General features: G+C 37.6%; 3 protein-coding genes and 1 non-coding gene across 5 annotated transcripts; 2 read left to right on the top strand and 2 right to left on the bottom strand.

Moving 5' to 3' along the window:
* Window positions 1-1113: 1113 nt before the first annotated feature.
* LOC128877488 (odorant receptor Or2-like) lies at window positions 1114-4123 on the top strand. Of its 2 annotated transcripts, XM_054124818.1 has the most exons (6): window positions 1114-2195; window positions 2831-3369; window positions 3444-3543; window positions 3611-3718; window positions 3788-3943; window positions 4005-4123. In XM_054124818.1, exons 1-6 carry the CDS (start codon window positions 1917-1919, stop codon window positions 4059-4061), a joined length of 1239 nt encoding a protein of 412 aa, XP_053980793.1. In that variant the 5' UTR covers window positions 1114-1916; the 3' UTR covers window positions 4062-4123. The 2 variants fall into 2 exon arrangements, with proteins under 2 accessions (XP_053980793.1, XP_053980791.1); XM_054124816.1 differs by having other exon boundaries at window positions 3611-3943.
* Window positions 2485-2556, top strand: Trnag-ucc (transfer RNA glycine (anticodon UCC)). Its single transcript has one exon. It is a non-coding gene; the product is annotated as a tRNA-Gly (tRNA).
* LOC128877489 (3-ketoacyl-CoA thiolase, mitochondrial) lies at window positions 4091-6852 on the bottom strand. Its single transcript, XM_054124819.1, has 8 exons — window positions 6679-6852; window positions 5916-6082; window positions 5690-5821; window positions 5330-5594; window positions 5046-5221; window positions 4757-4957; window positions 4518-4672; window positions 4091-4435 (listed from the first exon to the last, which is right to left on the bottom strand). The coding sequence occupies exons 1-8, from the start codon at window positions 6695-6697 to the stop codon at window positions 4351-4353; spliced, it is 1200 nt and encodes a 399-aa protein (XP_053980794.1). The 5' UTR covers window positions 6698-6852; the 3' UTR covers window positions 4091-4350.
* Window positions 6853-7731: 879 nt separating this feature from the next.
* Window positions 7732-18239, bottom strand: LOC128877484 (E3 SUMO-protein ligase RanBP2-like). Its single transcript, XM_054124813.1, has 9 exons — window positions 17945-18239; window positions 17225-17450; window positions 16967-17143; window positions 16585-16894; window positions 10114-16478; window positions 9768-10004; window positions 9343-9687; window positions 8038-8351; window positions 7732-7949 (listed from the first exon to the last, which is right to left on the bottom strand). The coding sequence occupies exons 1-9, from the start codon at window positions 18014-18016 to the stop codon at window positions 7800-7802; spliced, it is 8196 nt and encodes a 2731-aa protein (XP_053980788.1). The 5' UTR covers window positions 18017-18239; the 3' UTR covers window positions 7732-7799.
* Window positions 18240-18353: the final 114 nt, after the last annotated feature.

The following is an 18353-nucleotide window of genomic DNA, read 5'->3' as shown; positions in this document are numbered from 1 at the left end:
TCGGAATTCTGGCCGATTTAGCATTTTGGTATCAGGAGCACATGATGCGCGAAGAGGTGGCACGAGAAATGCATGGTACATATCGAAATTCTGAGGAAATTTTACATTTTAGTATCAGGAGAACATGATACTCAGAGAAATAGCTCAACTTTTAATTAAATATCGATACTTACCTCTTGTATCAGGTGAACGAAATGTGCGAATTGGTATTATAATTTGTATTTTTTGCTGGAAACTTACCTTTTGTATGAGGATCACTTTAACAAAGAGGAGAGGTACCAGTGAAAGGAGGGAAATATAAGGGAAATGTGCTAGGAAATGAATAGAAGTGAAGGGAACTGTCGGAAGTTGTTCAAGTATGGGTACAGAATGAGTGCGAGAGAGAGAGAAACATGTGCGATAAGGATAGCTATCGACTTTGTGTTTAAATTGATAATATATGGTTGGAAATGTTGGAATCCATGTATGACATATAGCTATCATTCGTGACCGGCGACCGTCTCGCCATCTCGTGGCCATAAACCCGAAGCTCGATTGCGTGTGCAAGAGAGGGAAAGGAATATGTAAGAAAAGGATAGAGTGAGTTCAGGGAAAGAGAGAAAAAGAAACATGAAAGACAAGGATAGAGTGAGGTCAGGGAAAGAGAGAGAAAGGTATATGAAAGACAAGGATAGAGTGGGCGTGAGCGAAAGAGAGAGAACGGAACATGTGCGACAAGGATAGCGATTGTGGTGGCGCCATCTACTAACACAACGCTCAAGCTTGTCGTGAAATAGTTCCACCGTTTCGCCGCTAGATGACGCCAGCTATTTAAATTCCCAAAAACGTAATAAAAACCGAAAACTCCTATTTCAGGTCAATTTTGTAATGCTTCATGAGCATTCTAGTTAACGTTCATTATTTAATCAAAAAAATTAATGAATTAATTTACATGTAAACGTATGGTAAAAGGTTGACGCCATCTAGCGGCGAAATGCTGGAACTATTTCCCAACAAACTTGAGCGTTCTGTTAGTAGATGGCGCCACCACAATCACTATCCTTGTCGAACATGTTTCTCTCTCTCGCACTCACTCTGTACCCATATTTGAACTTCTCGTGATTTCTATCTTGCAGAACGCTCTCGATAAATGTTCATAATTATTTAATAACAATCAAGATCGTATGGAAAATCATTCCTGAATGTTATCAATGATCTAAACCTTATATCAAGAGTGCTGAAGCGGTTAAATTGTTTGCAGAAAGTTAATAAACCAACGAATAATTAGAGTACCGAGAGGGTCAGACCACTGCAAAAGCATTTTAAAGGGATCTATATTTAGAAAGTATTTAGTAGACAGTTTACAAAATCTAGTATCTATAAATGTAAAGTATTGCAAATGAACATATATTAAGATCGTATTTCACGATGTTACAGGTTTCAAACACTTTCCAAACATTGAAAAGATTTAATTAGAATAGATTAATACCTAAGGATTAAACTTTTATCAGAGAGTATCTAACACTACGTCTGGATATCTGTCGAAAGGTTTCTACTGGAACTGGGTATAGTTGGAATTCGCGATTCTGCATTTTGATTTACAAAATTTATCATGGGAATCACGCATCGGTTCGTCGTTAAACATTAAGATCGACGTATCCCCTGTGATCAGACGTGATTATAGCGTGATGCAACTGTCCCTACCAAACGTCGTTCAATCGAGGACGAATGCAAGATAACGTACAACCTGATTACAGGTTATCGTATCGCAAAATCGTTCTATAATTTCGTAGCTTCTAAATTGAAATGTTTCAACGTTACGACTGAAACGGAAGTCAATGGATGCTAGATATAACTCAAAATTGCTCGACATCTTCACCCATTACTGTACTTTGTAGTTCGAGCGAAGATTGTGGCTCGAGAACGGCTCGTGCAAGATGATGGACGTATCTAAGACGGGACGAACGAGACTTAGCGACATTGCGCCGAATAAACATTTGAAAATTAGCCTGTCGATGATTTATTACATGGGCATGTGGCCCTCGGGGGTGAAATATCGGTATTTGTATGGGCTGTACACAGTTCTCAGCTTTATTTATTTGTTGGGAATTTTTCTCGCCACCGAAATCGCGTATCTTATCGTGAGCTGGGGAAGCATGGAGAAAATAGTCGCGGGTGCAACTATTCTTATGACGAATATCACCCATGCTTGTAAGGTTCGTCTAATTGAATCACACATGCGACAAAATTCATTATATTAATGTAATAATTTTTTTTTTTTAATTAATCGGTCGACTTTATAAAAACTATAGTCACTGTATCAGAATTGTCACGAGAGATTAAACGACCGTTTAAGACTGTATAAACCATTCGCGAGCATTTAACAATTCCGTTTGCATCTCTTAGCAAGTAATATTCTGTTTTTTGTTCCTTAAAAGACTCGAATAATTAAATCTTTATGTATTCTGAATATATTATCACAAAATATAGACTGTCTAATATCGTGCGATGGTGGTGTAATGGTTAGCATAGTTGCCTTCCAAGCAGTTGATCCGGGTTCGATTCCCGGCCATCGCACATCTTATTTTTGTTTGTTTTTTTTCCTTGAAATTTTATTCTAACACTTTCAGTCCCAGAGAAATACTCATAAAACTATTTACAGAGGTCAACGTTAGTTTTTGTACAATTGGAAGTATAACTCTATTTTATCTGTCCATTTTACAACTCTATTCGGTCTAGATTTATTTTCCTTAACATTTCCATAACACTTTTTAGTTTTTCAGTAAAAATCTCTGTCACCCGTATATGAGTGGCGACCAACGCGTTAAATAATTATTACGTTTACGCGTAGGTGTTGTTTATTCTCCATCGACATAAGCGCATCCAAAATCTAGTCGACGTTACGGAAAGCGAAATGTTTAGCCGCGATAACGCGAAATACAGGTGCATAGTGACGCGTTATACTTGGCAAGGTATCTTTCACCACATCGCCTATCAGAGCTTCGGTGGTATGGCTGTATTCACTTGGGGCTTCACGCCGATCGCTAATTTACTCACTGGAAGATCCAAACAATTGCCAATGGAAGGATGGTATCCTTATAACGTAACGAACACGCCAGCCTTCGAGATCACTTCGTTAGATCAAGCTATAACGATCATTATCTGTTGCTTCAATAACGTAGCGATAGATACTATGATAACGGGTTTGATCACAATTGCTTGTTGCCAGCTAACGATTTTAAATCAGAACATTGCTTCGATAAACAACGAAACAAAGAGACAATCTATTTCGAAAGATATCGTTGATGGAAAGAAATGTACAGAAGATTCTTGCCATGGAGCGTATAAAGATTTGAAACGCTGCGTTGAGCACAGTAATATGATATTTGAGTAAGTTCATAAGGAAGAATGAAGACTTTTCAGGACGCAATTTTAATTAAGTCTGTAGTCTCTAATACTTTCAGTTTCTCCAAAGAGATCCAAAGTATATTCGGTACTGCGATATTCCTTCAATTTCTAGTAAATTGTATTATTATCTGTTTGATAGCATTCAATATAGCACAGGTACATCGTACGTATTAATTATTGTTTCTTTCCGATCTATGAAATTGTGCATTTGTCGCGTTCACAGATGAAAGTTTATATTCCGTCCATTCTCTTTGGCATGGTGATGTATATGTGCTGCATGACGTACCAAATATTTATATTCTGTTGGCACGGCAACGAATTATATCTTCATGTACGTTATCGTCCCATGATATTCGATAATCAAAAGCAAGACAATTCTGCTGAAAAATCACATTTACAGAGCGTCAATTTAATTTTCGCCAGCTATTCGAACGAGTGGTGGCATAAAACTAAAAACTTCAAACGGGGGATACAAATTATAATGATAAGAGCTCAACGCCCTCTTATCTTAACCGCTGGAAATATTATGGAGTTATCTTTACAGACATTTGTTCGAGTAAGTGCATGCATTTACGACGCTACGAATATTTTGTTCATTCATTAACCTTATCTTCTAGATTTTGCGTATGTCGTATTCCATTTTTACAGTCTTGCAAACTTCGGCGGACGCTTGAGTCTCTTATGAAACATAAAAAGTTTCGTGTAGAAAAATATTTAAAATATGTATATTTACGAGAACGTTGATAAACATATTACATTATTATTAATATTGTAAATAGTATAATATAAAATTTGTATTTGCATAAAAATTGAGAAATATATTTTTTCAATTTCTTTCTCAGTGTATATATATATATCAAAAATATAAGCGCGAACAAACGCGATATAGTACACGCCTTTCGATATTCGTTGATTTTAATTGCACAATTTCAATTTTTTATCGTAATTCACGATCATGATTTATTAAAGAGCTTCTACCATCACAGCTATTCCTTGTCCTCCACCAATGCAGGCGGAGCCAATTCCTAATTTTCCACTTTTTCGTCTTCTGTAAGAGTAATAAAGCATTCTAATTAATATCATCGTTAACACATAAAGTATTAAAATAATTTTATTGAGTATTAACATACCTAAGCTCGTGCACTAAGTGTCCAGTAATCCTACTACCAGATGCAGCCAATGGATGTCCAAGAGCAATAGCACCACCATCTACATTTAATTTATTCATATCTAAATTTAGATCCTTAGCACACGATAATGTTTGAGCTCCAAAAGCTTCGTTAATCTAGATAAATAAAATATACAAATTTACTAATTTGTCGACTAGCATAAAAGAGTAGATAAAGAGAATATATTTGTAAACTTTTACTTCAATAAGTTCGATATCGTCCAGCGTTTTATTCGTGGTTTTAAGAAGTTGTTTGATAGCGGGTGAAGGACCAATTCCCATAATTGAAGGATCTACACCTACAATTGAGGAACCTAGTAGACGAGCCAGCGGTGTTAGTCCTTCTGCTTTAACGGCTTCCTCGCTAGCTAAAATAACAGTTGCCGCGCCATCGCAAATGCCCTACAAAATAGAATGGTAGTATTTAGAAAACGTAAAGTACAATGATAACATACTACAGTTACTTTTGAAGGAGTATGACTCAACACACCGACGCGGAACCAGCTGTGACTAAACCGTCCTTCTTAAAAACAGGGGGTAACTTAGCTAAGCTCTGAGGAGTTGTTTGAGGACGTGGATGTTCGTCTGTGTCCATGACAACATCTTGTTTCTTCACCTTCAGTGTTACAGGTGTTAGTTCCTCTTTGAAACGACCGGCATCATGGGCTGAAAAAATTAGAACTCTTCTTAATCACTAGTAAAAATTAATTCTCACATCCTACTTTAAAGAATATAGAAATAATAATAATAATGCAAATAGTGGCAGATAATTACCAGCTTTCCAAAGCTGTTGGCTTCTTAAAGCAAATTGGTCTACTTCTTCCCTTTTTAAACCATATTGAGCTCCAAGCTTCTCTGCTGTCATACCCATAGGTAATTCACAGTAAGTATCATATAATCCAGTCCATAAACTATCCTCGAGATCATAATTTTGCCCTAAAACTGTACCAAAACGAACGTTTCTTATAATAAAAGGACCTTGACTCATATTTTCCGCGCCTCCTGTTAGAACTATTCTGGCCTCTCCAGTTAAAATACTCTGAAAGATATAAAACTCGTCTTTTACAACAATTATTATGTGTAAAATTGTATTTAATAATCTTTTTATCGGCATAGCATTGTAACAATTCATACATGTGCACCACTGATTATTGATTGAAATCCAGAACCGCATAGTCTGTTAACTGAAAAAGCTGGCTTTTCGATAGGTATTCCAGACTTCAATGCAACATGACGTGCCAGTAAAGCTCCATCTTTGGATGTTACCTTCAAAAGAAATGATCATAAATATTGATTAGACAGAGAACATTTGAAATGTTTGAAAAAAATCAATTTGTAAATATGTTAATTATATACATACAGGTGATACATGACCAAAGATAACACTATCTACTTTTTCAGGTTTCAATCCTGCGGATTGCAGGGCGGCTGTTGCTGCAACCACTGATAAATCGGTTGCACTTTTGTTGACAAACGAGCCACCCATTGTACCAAATGGAGTACGTTTTGCAGCAACAATAAAAATACCTGCAATTAATAAGGTACACTTACATAATTCTTTTATAGATTATATTAGTACATTGATCTCGGATATTAATATATTTTAATATAGAATTTATTATTTATGTGACTTTCATGTTCTACATATTAAATGAAAACCACTGGCATGACTAATGGTCCAATGGTCAAGAAACAGATTAATAAAATTGTACGATTTGTAAACATCGCTGAAGATAAAAAAGGACCTTTGAAACAAAATGTTCGTTTTATGTAATTACCAGCACATCGGTTGTTTTCACTTTTTACTAATTCAAAATACCATTCATTGTTAATAAATTTCTACTACATTGTATCGTGAAAGTTTATGACATATATACATGTTAATTTGTGTTCATGCAATCTACAATGAAATTTGCACAGTGTATCGAAATATTTTGGAATGCAATTGTTTCAGCAATATCTTATTATTGTTTTGATAATTTTCTATTCTACCCCATTTGTTTGAAAGATTCAAAAGTTTAATAGTAATTAAAAAATTTATTTCACAAGTAAACCGTCGATGTTATCAAGAGAAAGTAAACTGAAAATATAACAAGAAATTATTGTTTCTCTGTAGTACATACCTTTCGTTGCAATAGACATCGCGATAGAAATATTGTTTGTTACAATAATAAAATTAAATATAATAAGTAAACTCGAAATATTAGGCTCTAAAGAAGGACTCAGTCAATGTGCAACATTTAAACTTATTAAGACTTAACAAGTGGACAGTTCTTTTAAACTGAACGCTGTATCATGCAATACAGAGTACAGTATGTATGATATCATGAAGAAGGAGTGGGGTTAGACTTTCAATGACGTTGTTTTTATTTGATTAGGCTATTATACCTTCTTTAGAACGATCTTTATCATAATTGTATATTACACGACACGCATATCTCCTTTATTCTTATGTATAGTTCCATAAATATCGATTTATATTTCATAATAGATATTACATTTCGAAAGAAGAAAAAAAAAGAAGAAGGGAATAAGAAAATGTTTTTCGAAAAATGTTTTATTTTATTTCTCCTCGTTAAAACATTATTCGCTATTTCGTGTAACATGTTTAATACTTTTCTTACCTTATGAATATTTAACATTAAACAATTAAAAAAGCATACAATTATTCTTCTACGAATATTTATTAACTATTCAATCATGTATTCACGATAGTGTACGTTTATGTAATGAACTGTGCATTTGAATTTTTCCACGTTATCCTTGTATTACTACTTTCATCACAGGTAGATAGCTCAATTTTGATGTATTGGTTGAGCATAGCAAATACTTGCATCAACTTTCCTTACACCTTATCGTACGATACTTAACAAATAATACATAATGTTACAAAACTTACTCGAATGACGTATGACATACATAAAATATTCATAAATAATCTAAAAATAAAAAACGTGAAAGAGAAAGATAATAGTCTCCTTCGAAACTGTCTTTTATGAATCAAAATAAATTCTGAACATTTGGCACACCCTGTTTCATTAATTAAATATTTTGATCTATTATCAATTATCATGTATATATTCTTTACGATTAAAACACGAGTAAAAACGGATAGAATCGGAAATAATTCAGTTTCCATTAATTGAATTTAGATACATTTGATACATTTAGATTAATTGAAAGAGATACAATATCCTTTATTACAACAAATCTTACAAGAAAACTTTATCCATCCAAGTCGGGATCACTTACATCTGGAAACACTTACATCTTGAAAAAGATCATACATTTCTTGAGCAGCCTGAACCGATGAAAAGATTGCTTTCAAAGTGCGTTTCGTTGGTGTTTTTAAGGCACGATCGATTGCCGTCCAAACACATTCTTGCTTATTTACCTTGAAGAAATAGAAAAAAGCTTTAAACGTTGCAACCATTACAGAATTTGATAGTAGGATAAAAGATATATAATCGATATATTTTCACCTGCATTTTAATGTCCGTACAGATAACTGTATTGCTTACGATTTCATTTGTCTCATCCGCTTTTAATATTATACTTCCGGCAAATGTATCGGAATCATGATAAATAATTAAATTTCCTAAAGCTACAAGCTCCCATTTGGCATCTGCATCTGTTCTCGCAAACAAAGTAGCCCTTTTTTCAAAAATACGCAAGCTATGGATATAGTCTTCATCTTCTTCGTCTTCAATTTCGTCAGCGTCTTCGTTTTCCTCTTCTTCATTTTCTTCCTCTTCGGGTTCTTCTACTATCGGGTTACTTTCAGTAACTTTTTCACCTGTATCCACACAAGTAACATAAATATAGTATATAATGTATATGCTTAGAAGCATGCGAATATAATACAAGTGCTGGTCAAGCAACAATTGGAATGTAAGCTTACTTGTTATTTGTGTTATGTTTGTAAAATTACCTTATAAAATATACACAGACATGTTTTGACGTTTATCGTGTGCGTTTAGCATTATGCGACTCTTTATGTTTATTAATAAGAAAACAAAATTTCCATGACGTTTTTGTATTATTAAATTTTATTCGAACGTTTCGCAATTCAAAAATTTATTCATACAACTTACTTGATAAAATCGAGATATGCGAAAAAAAAATTTTCTATGAACTGTCGACAAAAAAATTCATGCTTATCAGTAAAAACTAGTACAACAATACACCGGTTTCGTAATGAATTGTTATTCATGGCAAGGCATAAGACAATTATATAACCCGTTCATCATGGACATGGTATCAAAAGGACTCATACCACTTTCATAATAAACGGCTCATATCTACACATGTTATTATTTCTTATAGATTACAAGAATTTTATAAAATTAAAAATGATTCAATTAAAGAATTTCACAAATTTCTATGGGTGAGAATGAATATCACGATTATTTATCACAATTATGCTGAAAAATCAAATATATAGATCAAAAGTATTTTTTAAAATGTAACACTTCACTTAAAAAAAACATAACGAAACGTTTCCGTTAAAGTTCGTTTTCATAAAACTCATTTTCGTAGCCTATTTCATCACAAATTTTAATGCTCTTAAAACAATAGTACGTTCTATAAATAAAAATAAATCTATAATTATCTATATCATTGTTTGATGATATAAAATATACATATATGTATATATATATGTGTGTATATTCTATGTATGTATGTAACGCATGATGGATATATGTACATGTATTATGCAACCAAAAGCAGTATTCATAAATTAAGAAAAGCATTATAAATAATTAGGTTTGTATCTTATTCCTTACGAATTTCTCTTAATTTATGTTGGATTTCGTTAACCGTATCCTTAAACTTTTCGGCCAGTTCCGTGTTCTTAAATCTAACTGCTAGTTCTTCTACACATGGTTGTTCTTCCGCATAATTCATGCCTGCCCATATCCAGGCACGATCCGAAGTGATAAGTCTGGAGAATTTTATATCCGGAGTAAGCAACAGATTGCATACTACTTTATGAACTTGATCTCTACGCAAAAGTAATCTATAAGTTCCCTGTTTTGTATGGTGCAAAATTTTCATTTCCCCGACACCTCTCTCTTTCCACTCGCGCGTTTCGGCATTGAATCGGTATAATTTGGCTCTCTCGCAAAACACTGTAACACAAGCATAATCAAAGTCATTTTTATTAAATCATCAGCGTCCTCTACTTTAAAATAATTACTCGAACTCGTACCTTTCTCTTCATCCTCTTCTCCAGTGCGTACCTCGATGACGTCGGGCAACGGTACGATGGGCTCAAAATAAGGATCATGATCTTGTTCAGTTTCATTTTCGGCGTTCTCTTCTTCTTCGTGTTCACCTTTCTTATCTTGCGTGCCTTCTTTCGTTTTTTGAGCAGACTTGGCAGCAACCGCGGATGATTTAGAACCAAATACTGTCGATCCAGCGCCAGAAAAAGAGAAGTTCGGGTCTGCAAAATAAACACGTACGAGAACAATTTATATAATGCAAATGTATATAAATACATAGATTAAAAGAAAGAAGTTGATTCATTAAGATACCGTTCTCAAGATACACACCTGATTTGAATGCTTGCTGAGGAGCTGCTGCCGCTAGGGCTGAGAATGACACATCCGCCGACGGGAAGAAACTAATACCACTGTCTTTTTGAGATTCATTTTCTGACGACGCGGTTTTCGTTTCGGCAGTGTTCGTCGCCGTGGAATTTGAAATTCCAAAGGGTGATTCGTTTGTACGCCCGTCAAAGGCTAAATTAAATGTAAACGGTGTGGACGTGTTATCGAATACTGAATTAGTAGATTTACCAGACCCCCCGAACAGAGACGTCGTCGTGGTGTTGGTTGCAAACGTAGAGGTATCGCTGCTAGTGGTCTCAGAACTCGTTTTCATTGCGGAGGACCCGAAAATCGGAGCACTCGTGCCAAATATGGTCGTAGCACTCGTAGTCGTTTTTAGCTGAGAGTTAAAGTTATTTAAGAACGGAGATTCGGAACTATTTGCACTAACATTGAAGGAACTGGGTTTGATTATCCCAGGAGTGTCTTTTTTCGACGATCCACCGAAAATACTTTTTCCTGTACTTAAGCTGAATGGATTATCCGCCATCGCGAATATGGATCCTGCAGATGTCGTGGATGACGCTGACGCCTTGAAAGGTGACGACGTGGTAGACATCGCTTGTCCTTGAGAAACGATAGGGCTGCAGATTTTTAAATTCTCCGTGGCTACGATGTTTTGCTCGGTAGCTTGACTTTGAGGCATTACAAACGAAAAGCTAGCCTTCTTGTCGCTGGATGTTTTAGAATCGCTGTTTCCAAATGATATGGTAGGAGTAGCCATGGAAAAAGAATTCATTGTACTTTGAGCTATGGTTGTACCGTGCAGTCCTGGCTTTGAAATAGACGAAGTAGTATTCTGCGTGCTTGTGTCGGTAGTTGAAACATTGCTAGCAGTGGCGTTTGTGCTTTCAGTTTTTGACGAAAATGTAGTAGGTTTGCAACTCTCTGTACAGATTTTCGGTACCGATGCTGTCGTTACAGAGTTTTCATCTTTGAATAACGGCGCAGTTGGTTCTTTGCAACCCCTACATCCAGGACAATCCGGCTTCTGTTTGTACGCGTAAAAGTTTTCTGGAAGCTGTAATTTCATAGCGGCGTCCTTTTCCTCTGTCGTTACTTTCATCTCGTATAGAACTTCTATGTCTTTGGCTGGCTTAGCTTTAGCGAGTTCTTCTGTTTTCGCCTCCGTCTTCGTCTCTCCAGCCGGAACACTCTTCGCCGATCTTGCTTCGTCGATCGCGTTCTTGAAGTTTCTCGCAATATCGGAATTCTTGAACCGACACGCGAAAAGCGTATGCTCGATTTCTCCTTCGCTGTAGTCAGCGGCGTTCCACATCCAAGTCTTCTCGTCTTTTAGCGTCATATCTAGACCGGGGAGGATAAAATGATTCAAACAGAGCTTCAAGATTTGTTCCCGCCTCATTATCAGCCTCAGTTTGCCTGTCTGGTTGTGCCGTAACAATTTAATGTCTCCCAAACCGCGTTCTTTCCATTCGCCGGTTTCCTTATCGAACCTAAACAATTTCGCTCTGTGAAGGTAAAGAACTTCTTCGTCTTCCTCACCTGTTTTAACTTCGATTTTATCAGGCAACGGGATTATCGGTGAAAAGTGAATGTCGTCGCTCTCGACTACCTCTTCTTCGCTATTTTCACCGCCACCGGGAGACTTTGTCGGTGACACACCCCTAAAGTAGAAACCAAACGATTTTCCTGGTGAATCGAACGTGAACGGAGTACCTTTATTCGGTGGTGTGCCTGATCTTTGCGGCATTACAAAAGTGAACTTTGAGGCGTCTGCTTTCGCGTCAGACTTAGAATCGGTAGAGGTATCGGCAGGTTTTTGGAATGTGAACCCAGCATTACTCTTTTTGGTAGCATCCTGTGGAATACCGAAAGTAAATGTCGGAGTAGCTCCAGATGTTGGTGTACCTACTAGGAAACCATCAGTTTTTGGCTTCGGCGGAATGGATGGGCATTTTGGTGTGTCGCAGGCGACACAATAATTGTTCCCTCTGCTATTAACGATTTCGCAACATTTGCACTTCCACGAATCAGCAGGCGTTTTGAACATTTCGGAAAGTGGCATTTGATTGGAGGTGGTCGTGGCTGGAGTACTTCCTTTACTACGTGCGGAAGGATTCGGTGTTTCGCAGGCTATACACTTCGCATCCGATGCTCCGTTTCTTGTATAACAAGCGTTACACTCCCACGAACCTGACGGCGGTTTGAACATTTCGGACAAGGAAGCTTGAGTTTTACTCTTCTGCACGTTTTTAGTCTTCTCCTGTTTCTTCAAACTTTCAGCAGAAACGCAGTCTTTCACCATCTTTTGTTGGTTATTAGTGAGCGTACTATGGAATTGAGATGCTTGAGTAGACGTCTTAAATGTCGCTGCAAACGTTCCTGTTTTATTATCCACTCCATATTGAATAGTCCAACTAACTACTGTGCTGCTACCACTCTTAAATGTAAGTGGCATTTTAGCTGAGACGTTGAAATTATAACAAACTTTCGAACTGTTCTCTTCTATCATTAATAATCGAATTCTACCCGTCTTCGAGTTCCACAAAACCTTCATCTGGCCAGTGCCTCTGTTATCCCATTGTTTATCGTTAACGTAATACTGAAGACTGATTTTGTCCTCGAACAACACTTCTTCGTGTTCGGTTGTCGCGCTAAAATCATCGATGCCTACAACAGCAGTTGCACATACTGGTGGAGCATGCGGTCTTCTGAGCGAAGATTGACTAACGTTCATAGGAACGCTTCCGCTCGTAGCTTCCTCCTGAGGTGTAGTTGTTTTTGCAAACGCGAAAGTAGATGTTTGGGAATTTTTTAATGTCGTAGTCGTAGAGCTTTCGGCAGTCGTCATAGTCTTGATAAACATGAAACCAGCGAATGGACTAGCTTCGGGTTTACTAGGAGTCGTGGTAGGTTCAGGCGTAGCCACTTTTTGAATAATTGGCGTCGACGTGAACGAAAATCCACCGACAACCGTTGCCGCTGGATTGGCTTTCGATTTCTCTGACGAAGTTTCTGAAATTGTGGTTGCATCGGTAGGTTGCTTCTGACTAGTTTGTTCCACAAACTTTACTTCCTTTTTCTGAACATTGTTCACTGGTGAACTGGGCTTGACCGTTGCTTTCCCAGCGCCGTTCGTTGATTTGTCCGATAACTGAGCGAGACTAGCTTTAGCTTTCTCGAAGTGTTCTTTGAAGGAAGCACCTTCCTCTACGGTTTTGAATTTAATACAAAACTTTTCCACCTTTAGTTCACCGTCAGCGAAGTCGTGCGCAACCCAAAACCAGGTTTTCTCGTTGTTCGATTTGGCGGTCAACTCCATATCGGGCGACAGGTAATGATTCGCGCATACCTTTAATACCTGTTCTCTGCGCATAAGCAAACGAATCTTTCCTTCCTCGTTTCGGAGCAGTTTCACGTTCCCGATACCGCGTTCCTTCCATTCGTTGCCCACGAAACGGAACAACTTGGCTCTAGCGCAGAACAATGTTTCCTGGCCCTCTTCTCCGGTGGTGACCTTGACCTCTGCGGGCAATGGTATTACAGGAACGAAGTCTGGTATGGGATCGTGTTCGTGATCCGAACTGTTCGGAGAACCAGTCGAGCAAACGTTGGTGTTATCCGTCATTGGTGTTTCGGTTACAGAAATGTTAGCTGGCATGGTTGTGAGAGTGGACGCCAAAGGTGGAAGATTAACTGTCGTCGGTATAGTAGCTTGAGAAGGCATAGGAATTTGATAAGAATGAGGAAAAGGAGGCTGTTCTATCACAGCCGACGTAGAAATGCTACCTAGTCTAAAATGTGGAGGAATCGTAACGCTGAGCGTCGGTTGAACAACCGGTACCGTGGTAGGAAGAGTATCGGATGTGGTGATAACAACGTTAACCGGTGGCACTTTATTCACAGGTGCATCCTTTATAGTTGTCTCTGCTTTCGGCGTGTCCGCCTTTTGAAGTAAAACTTGCAAGGATTGATTCGTTTGTGGCATCGGATCGGGCATCTGCGTTGGCAACCTCGCCGTAAATAGGCTCTGTTGAAGTACGTTCTCCGTAATTTTCGACCTAGCGTTAGGATACAGCATTGGCAACGGATAAACATTCGGAGGATACAGAGAATACGGTTGCGCGTTTGGATTGGCAAATACACCATCGGGATAGTATCCCTGGAACGCGGTAGTCGAAGGATATACCAGTTGAGAATACGGATGTCTGTGCGACGTTGGAAACATGTTTCCAGGTAGCGAGGACGCGGGCTCTACTCGATTCGGATTGTAGTGCAAATCGTTGTAATCTTCTTCGCTCAAGACGCACAAGTCCTCCTCCAAACTGGGGTTAACGTTATCTGGTTGAGTACGTTGCCGTTGCATATCTTTACGTAACATCCCTACTTCTTTCGTTAGCTCCTTTACCTCTTTTGCTAGCTCTTCCACTTTCTCCAGTATATTTTTATTTTGTTCTAGTATCATATTATCTTTGACGTTCATCGTTTGATTGATCGCGCGAATTTGAGCATCGAGACGCTCGGGACTTGGGCGTGCCTCCGAACGATTCTTCAGCAAATCCACGTCGTGATGTTGAGCCCTGTAAGGGGTGCTGTATTGTTTCGGTTTTCGATGAGCGGTCCTCTGCGGCGTGCTGACCATGCTGAACGATGAATTTATTCCTGTAAGTGACGGATATAGCACACCTACTTCCGTGATACTGTGAGCGGAGGAATAACTGTCGCCCGATGTTCCGTCGCTGCATTCGTTCCTGCTCAAATTGCCCCGTGATAAGTCCGGGTCGATTTTTTTCAATTTGTTTTCGATATTGGATATATGCGTTGAAAGTTCGGAGTTCAACGGATGTTTTGGATTCGTCCCCGGGGTGCGCAATCGATCCAACGTTAAATAAAAGCATTCTCTGGCTTTCGAAAGCATAACGATGTGCTGCGATCTGATCTCCGACGTTAAGCTTTCCTTCGGCATGTAACTAACAATTTCATCTGCTAGCATCTCGTATACCTTTCCTTGTTGAAACGAAGCCTCCGGACATTTCAATGCCTGCAGTGCATCGATGGCTTTCTCGTGCTGTTTGTCTCGCACGAATCGCTGAGCCATAAGTAATTTACCTTCTTCCAAAGCTTTAATTAAGTCCGCATAGTTCATTGCCGGTCCTTGATAATTGAAGAACTTTGTATTGGTTACACGAAGAGTTTGATTATTTTGCAGTCTTTCGAGAAGCGGGATCGCATTTAACCAATACATCTCGTAACGTGCCTCCAGACTAGATATATCGCTATTTTCTTGATCTATTTCTTTTAATGCTTCCGCTCTATAATGAAATATTCGTGCCAAATGTACTAGAAGCACAGGATGCAAACCATGATTACCGATACAGCGAACAACTTCCAAACCTCGTTGCAACTCCAACCTTATTTCACCGAGATCCTCGTCCAATGGTTTTTGTTTATCCATGGTGTATACTTTGTAAGCGGAGGACCACCATTTTTCTTGAGCACAAGTGCAAAGAGTGTTGGTGAGGTCCGCCGGCAATGTAGGAAATTTATCAGGATCTAGAAAGCCGCTTAGTTGTTGTTCCTCGATCACTGCCGAAGCGCAGAAAATTGTTGCATTCAAGAATGCATCGATATCGAGACGGCTCAGACTATCGGGAGCTGCTTGATTTAAATTGAAGACGGAAAACTGTAATTCGCTAAACACGTGTGACGTTTGATTTGGACAAGGCCCGTTGTCTTTGTTGTGCGAGTTACGATGCCGAGATCTTAAACCAAGCCAGACCTGATGATGCAACGAATTTGGCCACACTTCCTCTGAGATTTCATCGAATTTTTTTAATTCGTTATACGAACACAAACGTAACGGTGGATTTGTTACTTGCGCATTTGAAAAATATGACGTTGCTTTACGATTTTCATAAGGTTTGCCAAAGATCTTCTGATAATTATGCTCACGCCACGAATTCGTGCAAAACTTATCAATTTTATCCAATAGCTTTTTCTTATTATCCCGAGCGTAATCTCTAAGTACATGACCAGCTTGACTACATCTATACGACCCTTCCCTGTGCCATACGTGGACTAGATTCTTCACTAGTCGATTTTTCAAATGCGTAGTCCATAACGCTGTAGGGTCTATAGGTGTTACGTGTAACGCAGTTAACAACAGAGGAGTGCACAACCGTCCTGCTTCGAACCAACTATCTTCGCGTCTCTTAGTTTTTCGTAAAAATAGACACGCCAAATGAAAATTTAACTGACCCCACATGTGTAATAATACGTTTTTAATAAAATCATGATGAACAGAGATGCTTCTCGATTTAAATTCGGTTAAGCTTTGATCGAAACTGTAATATAAATATTTCAATTCAGCGATGTCGGATACATATAATATATGTGAAATATTAAAATATTATTTTAATTACATATATTTACTAATGAAATTATTCTTACTTGAATACTGCCTCCATAGCATCCGCTATATTCTTATCTACGTTACCCTGTTCTTTTAAACAAAGTGCTGCATATCTTTCTAACACCGAAATGTAAAATATCCAAAATGTCCAATCCGACTGTTTACTCGGTTTACATTCTACTAGTAATTCGCTTAACGACTGGTACCAATCGATACTATTTCTGTGACTGTGTTTTGCTTCGATTCCGGCAGCGTGATTATACGCATCTTCAAGTCTATGATTCCCTAAGTAGTGCTTCAATAACTTAACTTGTAGATGCACATCTGTTTGTCGTACCATTAATTCAGCTAAAAGAATGATATTAATACGATGAATGAATGCAGCAATGTTCAATGCTGAACAAAGATTTTATTACTTACAGGTAATAAGCTTCTCCAGATCGTCGTTGCTACCATCTGATTTTTCTTGAGTTAACATTTTTTCCTTCAATTCAAAAACTATTGGATGATGTGGAAACTTTTTGTCAGTTCTCTCTACCCAATACTTAATTATATTCACATCCATTTTAACATCCATGTCAGTCAAAAGCTCGCAAACTATTTGATACAACAAAATGTAATGTACATATTGAATTTTTAACTACGAAAATAATTTAATTATAAAATGTGTAGTTATACCTTTTAAAACAAGGTCATCTTGCTTTGGTTCTAATTCGAGAGATATTTTATATTGCATAAAAGCAGCTTCCTTTTGTTTTAAAGCTTCCAGTGCTTGACCTAACAATTTATAAGCTCCTGCGCATTTATCGCGTATCTCCAAATAATTAGAAACATATTTCTTTGCAGACTCGTAATCTCCAACTTGATAGTATAGCTTTGCTATGTTATAACATCGAAGGTTTTTCTATAATAAAAATAAACGATCAAATATGATGTGTAAGTACACCTAAAAATCTTTTTTATAGGATCATGACTGAAAATAAATTGAGATAAGAAAAATAATTACTAAAAATACAGTAATAATATTTGTTTTATCGTTTAAATCACATATTTCTAGGATTCGTGAAAAGTCGTTAAATCAATTCATAGAATTGAATGCACATGTAGGGATGTATAGTTTTCAAAAACGAGTCAAGGTTTAGGAAATGTGTAAACAGTCCGTTAGGACTACACAACGTTTAAATAAAGAAAAAAAAAAAGAGTCAAGGTCTCGGGTGCTATACGATACACTTGACGTTAACTAAAACCTGTTATATGTTGATATCTGTACAAACTTCGTCAAAAATACGAATAAGGTTGTATCGGAAACGTCAGGGGACGATCGAATGTAACGCAACGATACATATCATCCAGCAATGTTTAGAAGTAACGACATTTTCGTGGAAAAAATAACCTTACCTCCTCCGAGCTTTTAAGCTTAATAAAAATGTCTTTCACGTGTCGGTCGACATCCTTCTTCGATCGAAACATTTTCAAAGACCAGTTCGAAGCTTTCCTCGAGTCTCACGTGTCGGATCACTGTTCAATATTTGACCAAAATGAAATTAGAAACACTATTTTATGGTGAGCACTGCACGATGCTGCCGCACGATAGAACTGGATAGGATAGAACTTCCTCCGTACCACAGCACAAACAAGTCTCTTTCAAACGGTCTCTTCGAAAACAGGGATGCCAACTTACGTGCTGCCCTCTAAATCGTATTTCAAATCGATCGACTGCGCGAAATCTCGCGTAGAAAATGATCTGTCTTCGACAATTTTTGTTTCATTTTCTTGATAAATTAATCTTATTGTTTCGAATTGAAAA

The sequence above is a fragment of the Hylaeus volcanicus genome, chromosome 5 (genome assembly GCF_026283585.1).
Source record: "Hylaeus volcanicus isolate JK05 chromosome 5, UHH_iyHylVolc1.0_haploid, whole genome shotgun sequence".
Lineage (NCBI taxonomy): Eukaryota > Metazoa > Arthropoda > Insecta > Hymenoptera > Colletidae > Hylaeus > Hylaeus volcanicus.
The sequence above is the reverse complement of the archived record's forward strand: the minus strand, read 5'-3'. Positions and strand labels throughout refer to the sequence as shown.